This window comes from Argentina silus, assembly GCF_951799395.1.
Source record: "Argentina silus genome assembly, chromosome: 18".
Taxonomy (NCBI): Eukaryota; Metazoa; Chordata; class Actinopteri; order Argentiniformes; family Argentinidae; genus Argentina; species Argentina silus.
Genome location: NC_139672.1, coordinates 14,010,574 through 14,030,398, shown reverse-complemented (window position 1 = coordinate 14,030,398; position 19,825 = coordinate 14,010,574). Strand labels below are relative to the sequence as shown.

The window sequence follows — 19,825 nt, the reverse complement described above, 5'->3', positions numbered from 1 at the left end:
GTGTGTCCAAACCTTTGACTGGTACTGTATATCATATTATATGCAAATGACCTATTTTTCCCAGTTTTTCCAACCCGCTGAGATAAGAAAAGCATAGAGGAGCTTACAGTATGTATTTCAGTGGAGCTTAACTACACTGACCCAGGAGCATGTGTTGTACCAACAGTAAGACTGCACTATGAACTTCCTGTGATGTTGTAATGTACCTTTGTTTACGACTGAAACTGCAACCACCGGGCCAGAAAATCATGCTGTAGAATATTCCGAGTTGTCAGGTATTGTTCGCTGTGCTCAGCACTATTTGCTGAATCAAATTGGGGGCCTGTAGCCTCGCACAGCCTACACATGTATTGCTCTGCTGTTCTTTTTTGTAAATTTATTAAATATTTGCTATTGTTTCTTATGTCCCATGCACCAACCTCACCAAGTCAATTTCCTGTATGTGCAATTATACATGGCCAAATGAAAGAATTCTGATTCTGATTCTGATTCTGATTCTGGAATGTTAACATTCAATGTCTGTCATTATTCATTCAAGTTCATGCATCAGTCATCACTTATTCCTATGTACTTACAAAGGTGACACAGTCCAAATCTTGATTTACTAAAAAGATAAGGCATTTATTGTGTAAAAGATTTTACAAACATAGAAACACAGAAAAGCTTAGGAGAATCTAGTCAAATCCCTTTCTATCATCACTAGTTGTGTATGCAATTCATTTTTGCATTTTCTATACTCCACAACCCCCCATGACATCGCAGTATTTAGCAAATGTGTTTTATATAAAAAAGAATAGCAAATATATTAATGGCATAGTTCACCTGATTGTAATTGAATGTAGTATCACCGTAGTTGAGTGTATTTGCACAAATAGAAAGACAAACTTGGTCGTAAAAAGGTATACAAGGTGTTGTGTAAGATACAGGTACGGTGTTCTACTAAATGCATCAGCTAAACAGATGTTGTGTAATCGTAAAGGTACACTCTGGGATATGGTGTCACGCTCGTGAAAACAGAGCAATTACATTCCTCAAATATAGTGTAGTGAACAAGAGCGAACAGTTTTACTGCCTTTCACTTTCTTTCTTTCCATGTCCCTTGGTTTCTTCTTGGTACCATTTTCAAGAGTTAACACCTGGATGAGAACCAACGATATTCTAATTCCACCGGGAGACGCTCAAAATTGCACAACAAAACCTTTGCCGCAACATGTTCTATTCTCTAGTCTGTCTCCGTTTTTGAAGGTTTCTGGCAGCAAATGTCACCTCGCTCGTTTTTGCTATGACGTCACATCCCAGAGTGCCCCTTTAACGTTGTCAACATCATTTGTCGCAGTGTTTCAATGTTTCGTAGTGCTGGTGTTGAATAAGGACATGCCCCTTGATCAGGTGTTCAGATACATACAAACCTCAGTTAGTGGTATCACTTTAAACAAGAGGGGGGCACAGGAAGAAGGAATGGTCTCACTGAGGAATCGGAAAGATGAGTCTCTTCCTCAGGAACCACTCGAAACCTGATGCTTGCTTGACAACCTTGCAATTCATTGTGGTTTCCTTCTTACTTACAGCTTTATTTACCTCTGTAAGGATCTCAAAGACTTCCTCATTCCTGGAGGAAACAGACAAACAGACAGACAGACAGACAGACAGACAGGCACACGTGAACGTGCATACACACACACACACACACACACACACACACACACACACACACACACACACACACACACACACACACACACAATTTATTTCAGGGTCTCAATTAATGATTTTAAAAAAATGTTTGTGTCTCACAATATTAGGCTTTACCTGAGGCAGCCTTTTTCCAGTAGACGACACAGAGTCTGGATGAACCAGGACCCTGTGACTGTGTTTCTGAGGGAGACATGCTTATTAACAGTGGCCCTCAGAACCAGTAAGTCTGTTTCGGCAGGGATGTTGGGGTATTCCAAGGTGGTGTCCTCCTCCAGCTCAGGTTCAGGTTCCCCGTCGGCCTCGACTGCCACTCCGGCCATCCTCCCCCTCCCTCGACACGCCTGGATGATGAACACTTTGGGCTTGCCGGCGAGCTGACGACAGTTGCTGCTGTTGAAGGTTGTGAAGATCTGATCGGTGGGGAGGACAATTCCATCAGTTCCACAGACGCCATCCTCCGTGCCGTGGCTCAGAAGGCAGCAAATGAAGGCGTCTCCATGCTGTGGAAGCTCCTTCAGCCCGGTGAACTCCTGTTGATCGGCGCGCCATTCCTGAGCACCATGGAACCTCAGCTTAGATAACTCTGGCTTAGAGAAGAGATTCAGCATAAGCTTCATATCCGCCTCACTCTTATCCTGGCACATCAAGACCTTGAACCCCAACAAGCTGAACACCTTCGCCAGTTCGACTGCAGGAGAGAAGAGAAAACACCAAACACTATCACATCAAACCTTAACTAAGGTGAAATACAGAGATGTGTTTCATTGAGAAGGTTACATACCAACATCAATGTTTGACCCATCTCTATTCTTCGTTGTAGGTGATTCAAAGCGCTGGTTGTTGATAATCACGCAGATGCCGCGTGGCATGCTGGTCATCTTGTAGAACTTCTGGAAATAGTGAAAAAGGTGTTATTTGAGGAGGTGGCTTTGATGACATACCGTATGTTCTAATCAATAACGTAGTGTCTGGTTAGGATCACACTGATTACAATCAAGTCCAAGCTTGTGTCTTTTGTTGTTTATAAACATTACACCAGGTGCCATCAGGGTTTTGCGATAGTAAAGGGGAATCACAGTCAGAGGCACAGTACTGGCAGGTAATTATACTGATCGGTGAGACTGGGTGTGTAAAGATGTCAGTCAATATTTAACGTTGATACTTCATGCTTGATACCTTTGCCCTGTTAAGTGTCTTGGAAAAGGGTTGTTTGACTTTTATTTTTGTTTGAACTGAAATCACGTCTGTGATAAGGTACAGTGTACGGTTCAGCAGAGGCTGGTAGAGGTAGAAATCGGAGGACGAGCTCCACCAGACTCTCCTGGGGTACAGTTGTAACAGTGTAGGTTTAAGGTTTGGGGTACCTCTTCATCATCTGCTGTGACAGCCTTAGGAGGGGTCATCACCTCACTACTGCTCGCCCCACCCTGGTCAGGGGCATCTGAAACACAGAGCAAATTGGATTTACAGACTCTAAGCAATTCATTGTGGTAGGTATCCTATGGTCTTGTTCTAATCATGTCCAGGTGCCATAAGTTAATTTAGGTTCTATTATGTAGGCCTATAGATGACTTTATATGGGCCTACTACCTCTTTTGAGACCTGCAACAATCGTCATACATTTATTTTTAAGCAATGTAATTATTAGTTGTGTGGATTTAGAATTGGGGAGGAAGTGCTTCCACATGGACGGGCACCAATATTTGTGATAGGATACTTATGGTCAATGTCCAATCAGATATGATTCTTATAATAGGTTTCTATGGTTCAGTAGGACTGTAGATTAGATTACTCTCTAATTACCTTGTTTGGGAACTGCTCCTTCCAATGTTGAAGCAAGCTTGTTAAGTTTCATCTTCTTCAGAATTGTCCGTGTGACATTCAGAGCACGCTCTTCGTAGATCTCCACAATCTTGCCTGCGATGTCCTCCCTCTCAGGATTCTCCAGATCAGCTTTTGCGATTGGGTCAAAGCCATCATCCTCCGGGGTCAGGTTCTTGAGGTGCCATACAAATTTATTCACTTCTTTATGTACCATGCCCTCCAGAGCTTTCAACAGCCGATTCGCCATGGCTATCACTGTGAATCACTGCAAACACAACATTATATCATTGGCAGGTGGAATAAGAGGGGTTCTGGATATCGAGGTGCTTGTGAGTCGAAGCGACCCGGACATTAGAGAAGGACATACACACCTCTACACACACAAACCCATGAGGAAGCAATTGTATAGGGTCATAGAATTTACATTTACATTTATGGCATTTAGCAGACACCTTTATCCAAAGCGACGTACAACAAATACATTTGTTTAAGTAAGTGAATCAACTATCCAACAGTCATCATAAGACAAAATAATCAATCCTCACACCAGGGGCCATTGGCAGTCGTAATTTTTATAATATTTTATTAGCAAGAGAGAACTAGTACAGGGGAGAAGAGGTCTCGGGGTTAGGGTTAGTATCGGTGGGGTAGTGAGGGTGAAGCGGTCTTTAGGAGGGACTGTTAAGATGTAGCTTGAAGAGATGGGTTTTCAATCTACGGCGGAAGATCGGAAGTGACTCTGCAGTCCTGACCGTTGTGGGAAGCTCATTCCACCAGCGGGGCGCCAGGACAGTGACCTGCCGTGACCGAGTAACGCGGCCACTGCATCCACGTAGAGGCGGCGGTGTCAGGCGGGCAGCCGAGGTGGAGGAGCGGAGTGATCTTGCAGGGGTTTGGGGGCTAACCATTGCTTGCAAGTAGGGAGGGGCTGTTCCCTTTGCCGCCCGGTAGGCAAGCACCAGGGTCTTGAATTTGATGCGAGCTGCTACCGGGAGCCAGTGGAGGGTGCGGAGGAGGGGCGTGACATGGGAGAATTTGGGGAGATTGAACACCAGACGAGCGCCAGCGTCCTGGATGAGCTGCAGAGGCCTGATGGAGGAGGCGGGGAGTCCAGCCAAGAGTGCATTGCAGTATTCATAGAATTTCGAGGGTACCCCTAAGCAGTTGAATTAATCGATAAGTAATAGCCAATATTAACCACAGAGTTTAGTTTAGCTTAAATATCATTACGGAAAACCATCAGATCAGTGGGATAATTATCCGCTGCCAGCAATCGCCATTTCACTATTTAAACCCAGGCCGATAGGCTGGCCTGAATAACATAAAGTAAATCTATGTTTTTTATGTTATCAGGCTAAGATGTTATTTATTTTTATCAAGCCTATATAACCCAATGCATGCGCCAGATCCGGCGATATGTCGAACGCGTGCGTAAAATAGACCTTTTCATTCCTTTACAAAAGATAGCGTGCATTATGTAGAGGACAACATAAAAACATGTAAATAACGGCTTTTAACCGGGTGTTTCATGATCTTTCTCACTTTTACAATTAGTTGTGTGTCTGTTAAGATCAGACTTGGAGAGGAAGTGCCTCTAACATACCCGATTGCTACCCATGTAATTACGCTTGACATTAACTGAACTCCTTCATTCACGATTTGCATATATCAGCCTAGAACAATTGTGTTAAACAATGGTTTTCAATGTCTTACCTTGAAGTAGGCTGAAATGTTAATACTTTCGTCGTTCTACTTTGGCTTAAACACGAACTTCAAGGCAATGGGACTTTCGCTCTCACGAATGCAACGTGATGCATGTTTTAACCAATCATCAGCCAAGGTTCCGATAAAACGGAAGCCCATTCCCGCCAAAACAATGTTATATAAGTATAAGTTAATTATGAGATACGTTATATTAACTTATTTCACGATTTTCACATCGCACAATTGTATTAAACAATGATTTACAATTGCTTACCTTGAGGCTACTTGAACACTTTCGTCGTTCAACTCAATGATGGCTGAAATAGGAATTCGCTTGTTTTTATAGTTTTGGATGGGTTACTTTCACTTTAGTACATTATGTAATGCAACGTGAGGCATACCTTATGTTTTAACCAATCATCACCCAAGGGTTGAGAAACGAGAACATTAGACAAAGAGTTTGCTCCTTGAAATGACTAAATTCACACCTTCCACGTAGGCAATTAATAACTTAACATAATAATAGGCTCCACGTGGGCAAGAATAAATAACCTTGCCTGACAACAACATGATAGAGCACCAAAGAAAGAATGGACGCAATAAACGATAAATAAGAGATGACAATCCAATTAGCTTCGAGATACCTGTCTAGAGATAGGAACACGTGAGAACAGTAATGGGGTATTTACTTAAAACACAATAACCTATAATCAAAAATATTACCTTTTCAAAAAAGATCAATAGGGCCTACTGATTTTTATTTTATAGCTGTTTATTTGATATGCTGTAGGGAGCAAGATGATGCATCTCAAGTGATGCAATCCTGTCACCAGAATATCTAACAAATTAAATAAATAAATCCACGTGGAGGAGTGCAGAGCCCAGGAGAAGGGTCATGGGAGGCAGTATAACCTGCCACTGAAAGGAATGAATCTTCTATGGCAACACTCACATGCACTAGACACACCCGTTTCCTGTCAATGATTGTCCTCCATGGCTCAGTTAGTAGAGCATGGCGTTGTGGGTTCGACTTCCGCTGGGACCATATATACTAAAAAAGTATGCACTCACTGCAATGTAAGTCGCTTTGGATAACAGCGTCAGCTAAATGGCAATTGCATATAGCATATATTATTATTATATACAGTACCAGTCAAAAGTTTGGACACACCTTCTCATTCAATGGTTATTCTTTATTTTGATCATTTTCTACATTGTAGATTAATATTGAAGACACCAAAACTATGAAGGAACACATATGGAATTATGTAGTAAACAAACAACCAGAATATGTTTTATATTTTAGATTCTTCGAAGTAGCCACCTTTTGCTTTGATGACAGCTTTGCACACTCTTGGCAAGGTGTGTCCAAACCTTTGACTGGTACTGTATATCATATTATATGCAAATGACCTATTTTTCCCAGTTTTTCCAACCCGCTGAGATAAGAAAAGCATAGAGGAGCTTACAGTATGTATTTCAGTGGAGCTTAACTACACTGACCCAGGAGCATGTGTTGTACCAACAGTAAGACTGCACTATGAACTTCCTGTGATGTTGTAATGTACCTTTGTTTACGACTGAAACTGCAACCACCGGGCCAGAAAATCATGCTGTAGAATATTCCGAGTTGTCAGGTATTGTTCGCTGTGCTCAGCACTATTTGCTGAATCAAATTGGGGGACTGTAGCCTCGCACAGCCTACACATGTATTGCTCTGCTGTTCTTTTTTGTAAATTTATTAAATATTTGCTATTGTTTCTTATGTCCCATGCACCAACCTCACCAAGTCAATTTCCTGTATGTGCAATTATACATGGCCAAATGAAAGAATTCTGATTCTGATTCTGATTCTGATTCTGGAATGTTAACATTCAATGTCTGTCATTATTCATTCAAGTTCATGCATCAGTCATCACTTATTCCTATGTACTTACAAAGGTGACACAGTCCAAATCTTGATTTACTAAAAAGATAAGGCATTTATTGTGTAAAAGATTTTACAAACATAGAAACACAGAAAAGCTTAGGAGAATCTAGTCAAATCCCTTTCTATCATCACTAGTTGTGTATGCAATTCATTTTTGCATTTTCTATACTCCACAACCCCCCATGACATCACAGTATTTAGCAAATGTGTTTTATATAAAAAAGAATAGCAAATATATTAATGGCATAGTTCACCTGATTGTAATTGAATGTAGTATCACCGTAGTTGAGTGTATTTGCACAAATAGAAAGACAAACTTGGTCGTAAAAAGGTATACAAGGTGTTGTGTAAGATACAGGTACGGTGTTCTACTAAATGCATCAGCTAAACAGATGTTGTGTAATCGTAAAGGTACACTCTGGGATATGGTGTCACGCTCGTGAAAACAGAGCAATTACATTCTTCAAATATAGTGTAGTGAACAAGAGCGAACAGTTTTACTGCCTTTCACTTTCTTTCTTTCCATGTCCCTTGGTTTCTTCTTGGTACCATTTTCAAGAGTTAACACCTGGATGAGAACCAACGATATTCTAATTCCACCGGGAGACGCTCAAAATTGCACAACAAAACCTTTGCCGCAACATGTTCTATTCTCTAGTCTGTCTCCGTTTTTGAAGGTTTCTGGCAGCAAATGTCACCTCGCTCGTTTTTGCTATGACGTCACATCCCAGAGTGCCCCTTTAACGTTGTCAACATCATTTGTCGCAGTGTTTCAATGTTTCGTAGTGCTGGTGTTGAATAAGGACATGCCCCTTGATCAGGTGTTCAGATACATACAAACCTCAGTTAGTGGTATCACTTTAAACAAGAGGGGGGCACAGGAAGAAGGAATGGTCTCACTGAGGAATCGGAAAGATGAGTCTCTTCCTCAGGAACCACTCGAAACCTGATGCTTGCTTGACAACCTTGCAATTCATTGTGGCTTCCTTCTTACTTACAGCTTTATTTACCTCTGTAAGGATCTCAAAGACTTCCTCATTCCTGGAGGAAACAGACAGACAGACAGACAGACAGACAGACAGACAGACAGACAGACAGGCACGCATGAACGCGCGCACACGCACACACACACACACACACACACACACACACACACACACACACACACACACACACACACAATTTATTTCAGGGTCTCAATTAATGATTTAAAAAAAAATGTTTGTGTCTCACAATATTAGGCTTTACCTGAGGCAGCCTTTTTCCAGTAGACGACACAGAGTCTGGATGAACCAGGACCCTGTGAGTGGGTTTCTGAGGGAGACATGCTTATTAACAGTGGCCCTCAGAACCAGTAAGTCTGTTTCGGCAGGGATGTTGGGGTATTCCAAGGTGGTGTCCTCCTCCAGCTCAGGTTCAGGTTCCCCGTCGGCCTCGACTGCCACTCCGGCCATCCTCCCCCTCCCTCGACACGCCTGGATGATGAACACTTTGGGCTTGCCGGCGAGCTGACGACAGTTGCTGCTGTTGAAGGTTGTGAAGATCTGATCGGTGGGGAGGACAATTCCATCAGTTCCACAGACGCCATCCTCCGTGCCGTGGCTCAGAAGGCAGCAAATGAAGGCGTCTCCATGCTGTGGAAGCTCCTTCAGCCCGGTGAACTCCTGTTGATCGGCGCGCCATTCCTGAGCACCATGGAACCTCAGCTTAGATAACTCTGGCTTAGAGAAGAGATTCAGCATAAGCTTCATATCCGCCTCACTCTTATCCTGGCACATCAAGACCTTGAACCCCAACAAGCTGAACACCTTCGCCAGTTCGACTGCAGGAGAGAAGAGAAAACACCAAACACTATCACATCAAACCTTAACTAAGGTGAAATACAGAGATGTGTTTCATTGAGAAGGTTACATACCAACATCAATGTTTGACCCATCTCTATTCTTCGTTGTAGGTGATTCAAAGCGCTGGTTGTTGATAATCACGCAGATGCCGCGTGGCATGCTGGTCATCTTGTAGAACTTCTGGAAATAGTGAAAAAGGTGTTATTTGAGGAGGTGGCTTTGATGACATACCGTATGTTCTAATCAATAACGTAGTGTCTGGTTAGGATCACACTGATTACAATCAAGTCCAAGCTTGTGTCTTTTGTTGTTTATAAACATTACACCAGGTGCCATCAGGGTTTTGCGATAGTAAAGGGGAATCACAGTCAGAGGCACAGTACTGGCAGGTAATTATACTGATCGGTGAGACTGGGTGTGTAAAGATGTCAGTCAATATTTAACGTTGATACTTCATGCTTGATACCTTTGCCCTGTTAAGTGTCTTGGAAAAGGGTTGTTTGACTTTTATTTTTGTTTGAACTGAAATCACGTCTGTGATAAGGTACAGTGTACGGTTCAGCAGAGGCTGGTAGAGGTAGAAATCGGAGGACGAGCTCCACCAGACTCTCCTGGGGTACAGTTGTAACAGTGTAGGTTTAAGGTTTGGGGTACCTCTTCATCATCTGCTGTGACAGCCTTAGGAGGGGTCATCACCTCACTACTGCTCGCCCCACCCTGGTCAGGGGCATCTGAAACACAGAGCAAATTGGATTTACAGACTCTAAGCAATTCATTGTGGTAGGTATCCTATGGTCTTGTTCTAATCATGTCCAGGTGCCATAAGTTAATTTAGGTTCTATTATGTAGGCCTATAGATGACTTTATATGGGCCTACTACCTCTTTTGAGACCTGCAACAATCGTCATACATTTATTTTTAAGCAATGTAATTATTAGTTGTGTGGATTTAGAATTGGGGAGGAAGTGCTTCCACATGGACGGGCACCAATATTTGTGATAGGATACTTATGGTCAATGTCCAATCAGATATGATTCTTATAATAGGTTTCTATGGTTCAGTAGGACTGTAGATTAGATTACTCTCTAATTACCTTGTTTGGGAACTGCTCCTTCCAATGTTGAAGCAAGCTTGTTAAGTTTCATCTTCTTCAGAATTGTCCGTGTGACATTCAGAGCACGCTCTTCGTAGATCTCCACAATCTTGCCTGCGATGTCCTCCCTCTCAGGATTCTCCAGATCAGCTTTTGCGATTGGGTCAAAGCCATCATCCTCCGGGGTCAGGTTCTTGAGGTGCCATACAAATTTATTCACTTCTTTATGTACCATGCCCTCCAGAGCTTTCAACAGCCGATTCGCCATGGCTATCACTGTGAATCACTGCAAACACAACATTATATCATTGGCAGGTGGAATAAGAGGGGTTCTGGATATCGAGGTGCTTGTGAGTCGAAGCGACCCGGACATTAGAGAAGGACATACACACCTCTACACACACAAACCCATGAGGAAGCAATTGTATAGGGTCATAGAATTTACATTTACATTTATGGCATTTAGCAGACACCTTTATCCAAAGCGACGTACAACAAATACATTTGTTTAAGTAAGTGAATCAACTATCCAACAGTCATCATAAGACAAAATAATCAATCCTCACACCAGGGGCCATTGGCAGTCGTAATTTTTATAATATTTTATTAGCAAGAGAGAACTAGTACAGGGGAGAAGAGGTCTCGGGGTTAGGGTTAGTATCGGTGGGGTAGTGAGGGTGAAGCGGTCTTTAGGAGGGACTGTTAAGATGTAGCTTGAAGAGATGGGTTTTCAATCTACGGCGGAAGATCGGAAGTGACTCTGCAGTCCTGACCGTTGTGGGAAGCTCATTCCACCAGCGGGGCGCCAGGACAGTGACCTGCCGTGACCGAGTAACGCGGCCACTGCATCCACGTAGAGGCGGCGGTGTCAGGCGGGCAGCCGAGGTGGAGGAGCGGAGTGATCTTGCAGGGGTTTGGGGGCTAACCATTGCTTGCAAGTAGGGAGGGGCTGTTCCCTTTGCCGCCCGGTAGGCAAGCACCAGGGTCTTGAATTTGATGCGAGCTGCTACCGGGAGCCAGTGGAGGGTGCGGAGGAGGGGCGTGACATGGGAGAATTTGGGGAGATTGAACACCAGACGAGCGCCAGCGTCCTGGATGAGCTGCAGAGGCCTGATGGAGGAGGCGGGGAGTCCAGCCAAGAGTGCATTGCAGTATTCATAGAATTTCGAGGGTACCCCTAAGCAGTTGAATTAATCGATAAGTAATAGCCAATATTAACCACAGAGTTTAGTTTAGCTTAAATATCATTACGGAAAACCATCAGATCAGTGGGATAATTATCCGCTGCCAGCAATCGCCATTTCACTATTTAAACCCAGGCCGATAGGCTGGCCTGAATAACATAAAGTAAATCTATGTTTTTTATGTTATCAGGCTAAGATGTTATTTATTTTTATCAAGCCTATATAACCCAATGCATGCGCCAGATCCGGCGATATGTCGAACGCGTGCGTAAAATAGACCTTTTCATTCCTTTACAAAAGATAGCGTGCATTATGTAGAGGACAACATAAAAACATGTAAATAACGGCTTTTAACCGGGTGTTTCATGATCTTTCTCACTTTTACAATTAGTTGTGTGTCTGTTAAGATCAGACTTGGAGAGGAAGTGCCTCTAACATACCCGATTGCTACCCATGTAATTACGCTTGACATTAACTGAACTCCTTCATTCACGATTTGCATATATCAGCCTAGAACAATTGTGTTAAACAATGGTTTTCAATGTCTTACCTTGAAGTAGGCTGAAATGTTAATACTTTCGTCGTTCTACTTTGGCTTAAACACGAACTTCAAGGCAATGGGACTTTCGCTCTCACGAATGCAACGTGATGCATGTTTTAACCAATCATCAGCCAAGGTTCCGATAAAACGGAAGCCCATTCCCGCCAAAACAATGTTATATAAGTATAAGTTAATTATGAGATACGTTATATTAACTTATTTCACGATTTTCACATCGCACAATTGTATTAAACAATGATTTACAATTGCTTACCTTGAGGCTACTTGAACACTTTCGTCGTTCAACTCAATGATGGCTGAAATAGGAATTCGCTTGTTTTTATAGTTTTGGATGGGTTACTTTCACTTTAGTACATTATGTAATGCAACGTGAGGCATACCTTATGTTTTAACCAATCATCACCCAAGGGTTGAGAAACGAGAACATTAGACAAAGAGTTTGCTCCTTGAAATGACTAAATTCACACCTTCCACGTAGGCAATTAATAACTTAACATAATAATAGGCTCCACGTGGGCAAGAATAAATAACCTTGCCTGACAACAACATGATAGAGCACCAAAGAAAGAATGGACGCAATAAACGATAAATAAGAGATGACAATCCAATTAGCTTCGAGATACCTGTCTAGAGATAGGAACACGTGAGAACAGTAATGGGGTATTTACTTAAAACACAATAACCTATAATCAAAAATATTACCTTTTCAAAAAAGATCAATAGGGCCTACTGATTTTTATTTTATAGCTGTTTATTTGATATGCTGTAGGGAGCAAGATGATGCATCTCAAGTGATGCAATCCTGTCACCAGAATATCTAACAAATTAAATAAATAAATCCACGTGGAGGAGTGCAGAGCCCAGGAGAAGGGTCATGGGAGGCAGTATAACCTGCCACTGAAAGGAATGAATCTTCTATGGCAACACTCACATGCACTAGACACACCCGTTTCCTGTCAATGATTGTCCTCCATGGCTCAGTTAGTAGAGCATGGCGTTGTGGGTTCGACTTCCGCTGGGACCATATATACTAAAAAAGTATGCACTCACTGCAATGTAAGTCGCTTTGGATAACAGCGTCAGCTAAATGGCAATTGCATATAGCATATATTATTATTATATACAGTACCAGTCAAAAGTTTGGACACACCTTCTCATTCAATGGTTATTCTTTATTTTGATCATTTTCTACATTGTAGATTAATATTGAAGACACCAAAACTATGAAGGAACACATATGGAATTATGTAGTAAACAAACAACCAGAATATGTTTTATATTTTAGATTCTTCGAAGTAGCCACCTTTTGCTTTGATGACAGCTTTGCACACTCTTGGCAAGGTGTGTCCAAACCTTTGACTGGTACTGTATATCATATTATATGCAAATGACCTATTTTTCCCAGTTTTTCCAACCCGCTGAGATAAGAAAAGCATAGAGGAGCTTACAGTATGTATTTCAGTGGAGCTTAACTACACTGACCCAGGAGCATGTGTTGTACCAACAGTAAGACTGCACTATGAACTTCCTGTGATGTTGTAATGTACCTTTGTTTACGACTGAAACTGCAACCACCGGGCCAGAAAATCATGCTGTAGAATATTCCGAGTTGTCAGGTATTGTTCGCTGTGCTCAGCACTATTTGCTGAATCAAATTGGGGGACTGTAGCCTCGCACAGCCTACACATGTATTGCTCTGCTGTTCTTTTTTGTAAATTTATTAAATATTTGCTATTGTTTCTTATGTCCCATGCACCAACCTCACCAAGTCAATTTCCTGTATGTGCAATTATACATGGCCAAATGAAAGAATTCTGATTCTGATTCTGATTCTGATTCTGGAATGTTAACATTCAATGTCTGTCATTATTCATTCAAGTTCATGCATCAGTCATCACTTATTCCTATGTACTTACAAAGGTGACACAGTCCAAATCTTGATTTACTAAAAAGATAAGGCATTTATTGTGTAAAAGATTTTACAAACATAGAAACACAGAAAAGCTTAGGAGAATCTAGTCAAATCCCTTTCTATCATCACTAGTTGTGTATGCAATTCATTTTTGCATTTTCTATACTCCACAACCCCCCATGACATCACAGTATTTAGCAAATGTGTTTTATATAAAAAAGAATAGCAAATATATTAATGGCATAGTTCACCTGATTGTAATTGAATGTAGTATCACCGTAGTTGAGTGTATTTGCACAAATAGAAAGACAAACTTGGTCGTAAAAAGGTATACAAGGTGTTGTGTAAGATACAGGTACGGTGTTCTACTAAATGCATCAGCTAAACAGATGTTGTGTAATCGTAAAGGTACACTCTGGGATATGGTGTCACGCTCGTGAAAACAGAGCAATTACATTCTTCAAATATAGTGTAGTGAACAAGAGCGAACAGTTTTACTGCCTTTCACTTTCTTTCTTTCCATGTCCCTTGGTTTCTTCTTGGTACCATTTTCAAGAGTTAACACCTGGATGAGAACCAACGATATTCTAATTCCACCGGGAGACGCTCAAAATTGCACAACAAAACCTTTGCCGCAACATGTTCTATTCTCTAGTCTGTCTCCGTTTTTGAAGGTTTCTGGCAGCAAATGTCACCTCGCTCGTTTTTGCTATGACGTCACATCCCAGAGTGCCCCTTTAACGTTGTCAACATCATTTGTCGCAGTGTTTCAATGTTTCGTAGTGCTGGTGTTGAATAAGGACATGCCCCTTGATCAGGTGTTCAGATACATACAAACCTCAGTTAGTGGTATCACTTTAAACAAGAGGGGGGCACAGGAAGAAGGAATGGTCTCACTGAGGAATCGGAAAGATGAGTCTCTTCCTCAGGAACCACTCGAAACCTGATGCTTGCTTGACAACCTTGCAATTCATTGTGGCTTCCTTCTTACTTACAGCTTTATTTACCTCTGTAAGGATCTCAAAGACTTCCTCATTCCTGGAGGAAACAGACAGACAGACAGACAGACAGACAGACAGACAGACAGACAGACAGGCACGCATGAACGCGCGCACACGCACACACACACACACACACACACACACACACACACACACACACACACACACACACACACACACAATTTATTTCAGGGTCTCAATTAATGATTTAAAAAAAAATGTTTGTGTCTCACAATATTAGGCTTTACCTGAGGCAGCCTTTTTCCAGTAGACGACACAGAGTCTGGATGAACCAGGACCCTGTGAGTGGGTTTCTGAGGGAGACATGCTTATTAACAGTGGCCCTCAGAACCAGTAAGTCTGTTTCGGCAGGGATGTTGGGGTATTCCAAGGTGGTGTCCTCCTCCAGCTCAGGTTCAGGTTCCCCGTCGGCCTCGACTGCCACTCCGGCCATCCTCCCCCTCCCTCGACACGCCTGGATGATGAACACTTTGGGCTTGCCGGCGAGCTGACGACAGTTGCTGCTGTTGAAGGTTGTGAAGATCTGATCGGTGGGGAGGACAATTCCATCAGTTCCACAGACGCCATCCTCCGTGCCGTGGCTCAGAAGGCAGCAAATGAAGGCGTCTCCATGCTGTGGAAGCTCCTTCAGCCCGGTGAACTCCTGTTGATCGGCGCGCCATTCCTGAGCACCATGGAACCTCAGCTTAGATAACTCTGGCTTAGAGAAGAGATTCAGCATAAGCTTCATATCCGCCTCACTCTTATCCTGGCACATCAAGACCTTGAACCCCAACAAGCTGAACACCTTCGCCAGTTCGACTGCAGGAGAGAAGAGAAAACACCAAACACTATCACATCAAACCTTAACTAAGGTGAAATACAGAGATGTGTTTCATTGAGAAGGTTACATACCAACATCAATGTTTGACCCATCTCTATTCTTCGTTGTAGGTGATTCAAAGCGCTGGTTGTTGATAATCACGCAGATGCCGCGTGGCATGCTGGTCATCTTGTAGAACTTCTGGAAATAGTGAAAAAGGTGTTATTTGAGGAGGTGGCTTTGATGACATACCGTATGTTCTAATCAATAACGTAGTGTCTGGTTAGGATCACACTGATTACAATCAAGTCCAAGCTTGTGTCTTTTGTTGTTTATAAACATTACACCAGGTGCCATCAGGGTTTTGCGATAGTAAAGGGGAATCACAGTCAGAGGCACAGTACTGGCAGGTAATTATACTGATCGGTGAGACTGGGTGTGTAAAGATGTCAGTCAATATTTAACGTTGATACTTCATGCTTGATACCTTTGCCCTGTTAAGTGTCTTGGAAAAGGGTTGTTTGACTTTTATTTTTGTTTGAACTGAAATCACGTCTGTGATAAGGTACAGTGTACGGTTCAGCAGAGGCTGGTAGAGGTAGAAATCGGAGGACGAGCTCCACCAGACTCTCCTGGGGTACAGTTGTAACAGTGTAGGTTTAAGGTTTGGGGTACCTCTTCATCATCTGCTGTGACAGCCTTAGGAGGGGTCATCACCTCACTACTGCTCGCCCCACCCTGGTCAGGGGCATCTGAAACACAGAGCAAATTGGATTTACAGACTCTAAGCAATTCATTGTGGTAGGTATCCTATGGTCTTGTTCTAATCATGTCCAGGTGCCATAAGTTAATTTAGGTTCTATTATGTAGGCCTATAGATGACTTTATATGGGCCTACTACCTCTTTTGAGACCTGCAACAATCGTCATACATTTATTTTTAAGCAATGTAATTATTAGTTGTGTGGATTTAGAATTGGGGAGGAAGTGCTTCCACATGGACGGGCACCAATATTTGTGATAGGATACTTATGGTCAATGTCCAATCAGATATGATTCTTATAATAGGTTTCTATGGTTCAGTAGGACTGTAGATTAGATTACTCTCTAATTACCTTGTTTGGGAACTGCTCCTTCCAATGTTGAAGCAAGCTTGTTAAGTTTCATCTTCTTCAGAATTGTCCGTGTGACATTCAGAGCACGCTCTTCGTAGATCTCCACAATCTTGCCTGCGATGTCCTCCCTCTCAGGATTCTCCAGATCAGCTTTTGCGATTGGGTCAAAGCCATCATCCTCCGGGGTCAGGTTCTTGAGGTGCCATACAAATTTATTCACTTCTTTATGTACCATGCCCTCCAGAGCTTTCAACAGCCGATTCGCCATGGCTATCACTGTGAATCACTGCAAACACAACATTATATCATTGGCAGGTGGAATAAGAGGGGTTCTGGATATCGAGGTGCTTGTGAGTCGAAGCGACCCGGACATTAGAGAAGGACATACACACCTCTACACACACAAACCCATGAGGAAGCAATTGTATAGGGTCATAGAATTTACATTTACATTTATGGCATTTAGCAGACACCTTTATCCAAAGCGACGTACAACAAATACATTTGTTTAAGTAAGTGAATCAACTATCCAACAGTCATCATAAGACAAAATAATCAATCCTCACACCAGGGGCCATTGGCAGTCGTAATTTTTATAATATTTTATTAGCAAGAGAGAACTAGTACAGGGGAGAAGAGGTCTCGGGGTTAGGGTTAGTATCGGTGGGGTAGTGAGGGTGAAGCGGTCTTTAGGAGGGACTGTTAAGATGTAGCTTGAAGAGATGGGTTTTCAATCTACGGCGGAAGATCGGAAGTGACTCTGCAGTCCTGACCGTTGTGGGAAGCTCATTCCACCAGCGGGGCGCCAGGACAGTGACCTGCCGTGACCGAGTAACGCGGCCACTGCATCCACGTAGAGGCGGCGGTGTCAGGCGGGCAGCCGAGGTGGAGGAGCGGAGTGATCTTGCAGGGGTTTGGGGGCTAACCATTGCTTGCAAGTAGGGAGGGGCTGTTCCCTTTGCCGCCCGGTAGGCAAGCACCAGGGTCTTGAATTTGATGCGAGCTGCTACCGGGAGCCAGTGGAGGGTGCGGAGGAGGGGCGTGACATGGGAGAATTTGGGGAGATTGAACACCAGACGAGCGCCAGCGTCCTGGATGAGCTGCAGAGGCCTGATGGAGGAGGCGGGGAGTCCAGCCAAGAGTGCATTGCAGTATTCATAGAATTTCGAGGGTACCCCTAAGCAATTGAATTAATCGATAAGTAATAGCCAATATTAACCACAGAGTTTAGTTTAGCTTAAATATCATTACGGAAAACCATCAGATCAGTGGGATAATTATCCGCTGCCAGCAATCGCCATTTCACTATTTAAACCCAGGCCGATAGGCTGGCCTGAATAACATAAAGTAAATCTATGTTTTTTATGTTATCAGGCTAAGATGTTATTTATTTTTATCAAGCCTATATAACCCAATGCATGCGCCAGATCCGGCGATATGTCGAACGCGTGCGTAAAATAGGCCTTTTCATTCCTTTACAAAAGATAGCGTGCATTATGTAGAGGACAACATAAAAACATGTAAATAACGGCTTTTAACCGGGTGTTTCATGATCTTTCTCACTTTTACAATTCGTTGTGTGTCTGTTAAGATCAGACTTGGAGAGCAAGTGCCTCTAACATACCCGATTGCTACCCATGTAATTACGCTTGACATTAACTGAACTCCTTCATTCACGATTTGCATATATCAGCATAGAACAATTGTGTTAAACAATGGTTTTCAATGTCTTACCTTGAAGTAAGAAGTAAGAAATGTTAATACCTTCGTCGTTCTACTTAATTTGGCTTAAACACGAACTTTAAGACAATGGGACTTTTTTTTCCTTTCACTTTCGCGAACGTGTTTTAACCAATCAACACGCAAGGGTCGGATAAAATGGATCAAAAATGTTATAAATAATAGAGTTTGAGTTAGTTATTAGATACATTATTTTAACTGAATTCACGATTTTCACATAGCACAATATTAAACAATGATTTACAATTTCTTACCATGAAGTAGAACAAGTAGTAGTACTGAAATATGAGTTTGAAGCCAATTTGGCCTTCGTTTTGCCTCTAACATACCCGATTGCTACCCATGTAATTACGCAAGACATTAACTGAACTCCTTCATTCACGATTTGCATATATCAGCCTAGAACAATTGTGTTAAACAATGGTTTTCAATGTCTTACCTTGAAGTAGGCTGAAATGTTAATACTTTCGTCGTTCTACTTTGGCTTAAACACGAACTTCAAGGCAATGGGACTTTCGCTCTCACGAATGCAACGTGATGCATGTTTTAACCAATCATCAGCCAAGGTTCGGATAAAACGGAAGCCCATTCCCGCCAAAACAATGTTATATACGTATAAGTTAGTTATGAGATACGTTATATTAAGTTATTTCACGATTTTCACATCGCACAATTGTATTAAACAATGATTTACAATTGCTTACCTTGAGGCTACTTGAACACTTTCGTCGTTCAACTCAATGATGGCTGAAATAGGAATTCGCTTGTTTTTATAGTTTTGGATGGGTTACTTTCACTTTAGTACATTATGTAATGCAACGTGAGGCATACCTTATGTTTTAACCAATCATCACCCAAGGGTTGAGAAACGAGAACATTAGACAAAGAGTTTGCTCCTTGAAATGACTAAATTCACACCTTCCACGTAGGCAATTAATAACTTAACATAATAATAGGCTCCACGTGGGCAAGAATAAATAACCTTGCCTGACAACAACATGATAGAGCACCAAAGAAAGAATGGACGCAATAAACGATAAATAAGAGATGACAATCCAATTAGCTTCGAGATACCTGTCTAGAGATAGGAACACGTGAGAACAGTAATGGGGTATTTACTTAAAACACAATAACCTATAATCAAAAATATTACCTTTTCAAAAAAGATCAATAGGGCCTACTGATTTTTATTTTATAGCTGTTTATTTGATATGCTGTAGGGAGCAAGATGATGCATCTCAAGTGATGCAATCCTGTCACCAGAATATCTAACAAATTAAATAAATAAATCCACGTGGAGGAGTGCAGAGCCCAGGAGAAGGGTCATGGGAGGCAGTATAACCTGCCACTGAAAGGAATGAATCTTCTATGGCAACACTCACATGCACTAGACACACCC

General features: G+C 42.2%; 3 protein-coding genes across 8 annotated transcripts; all 3 read right to left on the bottom strand.

The window, feature by feature from the left end:
- Positions 1 to 596: 596 nt before the first annotated feature.
- LOC310818647 (caspase-3-like) lies at positions 597 to 5,563 on the bottom strand. Of its 2 annotated transcripts, none has more exons than XM_083689644.1 (6): positions 5,498 to 5,563; positions 3,499 to 3,784; positions 3,060 to 3,136; positions 2,477 to 2,585; positions 1,810 to 2,383; positions 597 to 1,609 (listed from the first exon to the last, which is right to left on the bottom strand). In XM_083689644.1, exons 2-6 carry the CDS (start codon positions 3,764 to 3,766, stop codon positions 1,465 to 1,467), a joined length of 1,173 nt encoding a protein of 390 aa, XP_083545770.1. In that variant the 5' UTR covers positions 3,767 to 3,784; positions 5,498 to 5,563; the 3' UTR covers positions 597 to 1,464. The 2 variants fall into 2 exon arrangements, with proteins under 2 accessions (XP_083545770.1, XP_083545769.1); XM_083689643.1 differs by lacking the exon at positions 5,498 to 5,563 and adding an exon at positions 5,233 to 5,401.
- Positions 5,564 to 7,181: 1,618 nt separating this feature from the next.
- Positions 7,182 to 12,155, bottom strand: LOC310819156 (caspase-3-like). 2 transcript variants are annotated; one of them, XM_083690403.1, is made up of 6 exons: positions 12,090 to 12,155; positions 10,091 to 10,376; positions 9,652 to 9,728; positions 9,069 to 9,177; positions 8,402 to 8,975; positions 7,182 to 8,194 (listed from the first exon to the last, which is right to left on the bottom strand). In XM_083690403.1, exons 2-6 carry the CDS (start codon positions 10,356 to 10,358, stop codon positions 8,050 to 8,052), a joined length of 1,173 nt encoding a protein of 390 aa, XP_083546529.1. In that variant the 5' UTR covers positions 10,359 to 10,376; positions 12,090 to 12,155; the 3' UTR covers positions 7,182 to 8,049. The 2 variants fall into 2 exon arrangements, with proteins under 2 accessions (XP_083546529.1, XP_083546528.1); XM_083690402.1 differs by lacking the exon at positions 12,090 to 12,155 and adding an exon at positions 11,825 to 11,990.
- Positions 12,156 to 13,773: 1,618 nt separating this feature from the next.
- Positions 13,774 to 19,196, bottom strand: LOC310818981 (caspase-3-like). Of its 4 annotated transcripts, none has more exons than XM_083690122.1 (6): positions 19,131 to 19,196; positions 16,687 to 16,972; positions 16,248 to 16,324; positions 15,665 to 15,773; positions 14,998 to 15,571; positions 13,774 to 14,786 (listed from the first exon to the last, which is right to left on the bottom strand). In XM_083690122.1, exons 2-6 carry the CDS (start codon positions 16,952 to 16,954, stop codon positions 14,642 to 14,644), a joined length of 1,173 nt encoding a protein of 390 aa, XP_083546248.1. In that variant the 5' UTR covers positions 16,955 to 16,972; positions 19,131 to 19,196; the 3' UTR covers positions 13,774 to 14,641. The 4 variants fall into 4 exon arrangements, with proteins under 4 accessions (XP_083546248.1, XP_083546247.1, XP_083546249.1 ...); XM_083690121.1 differs by lacking the exon at positions 19,131 to 19,196 and adding an exon at positions 18,866 to 19,040; XM_083690123.1 differs by lacking the exon at positions 19,131 to 19,196 and adding an exon at positions 18,681 to 18,742.
- Positions 19,197 to 19,825: the final 629 nt, after the last annotated feature.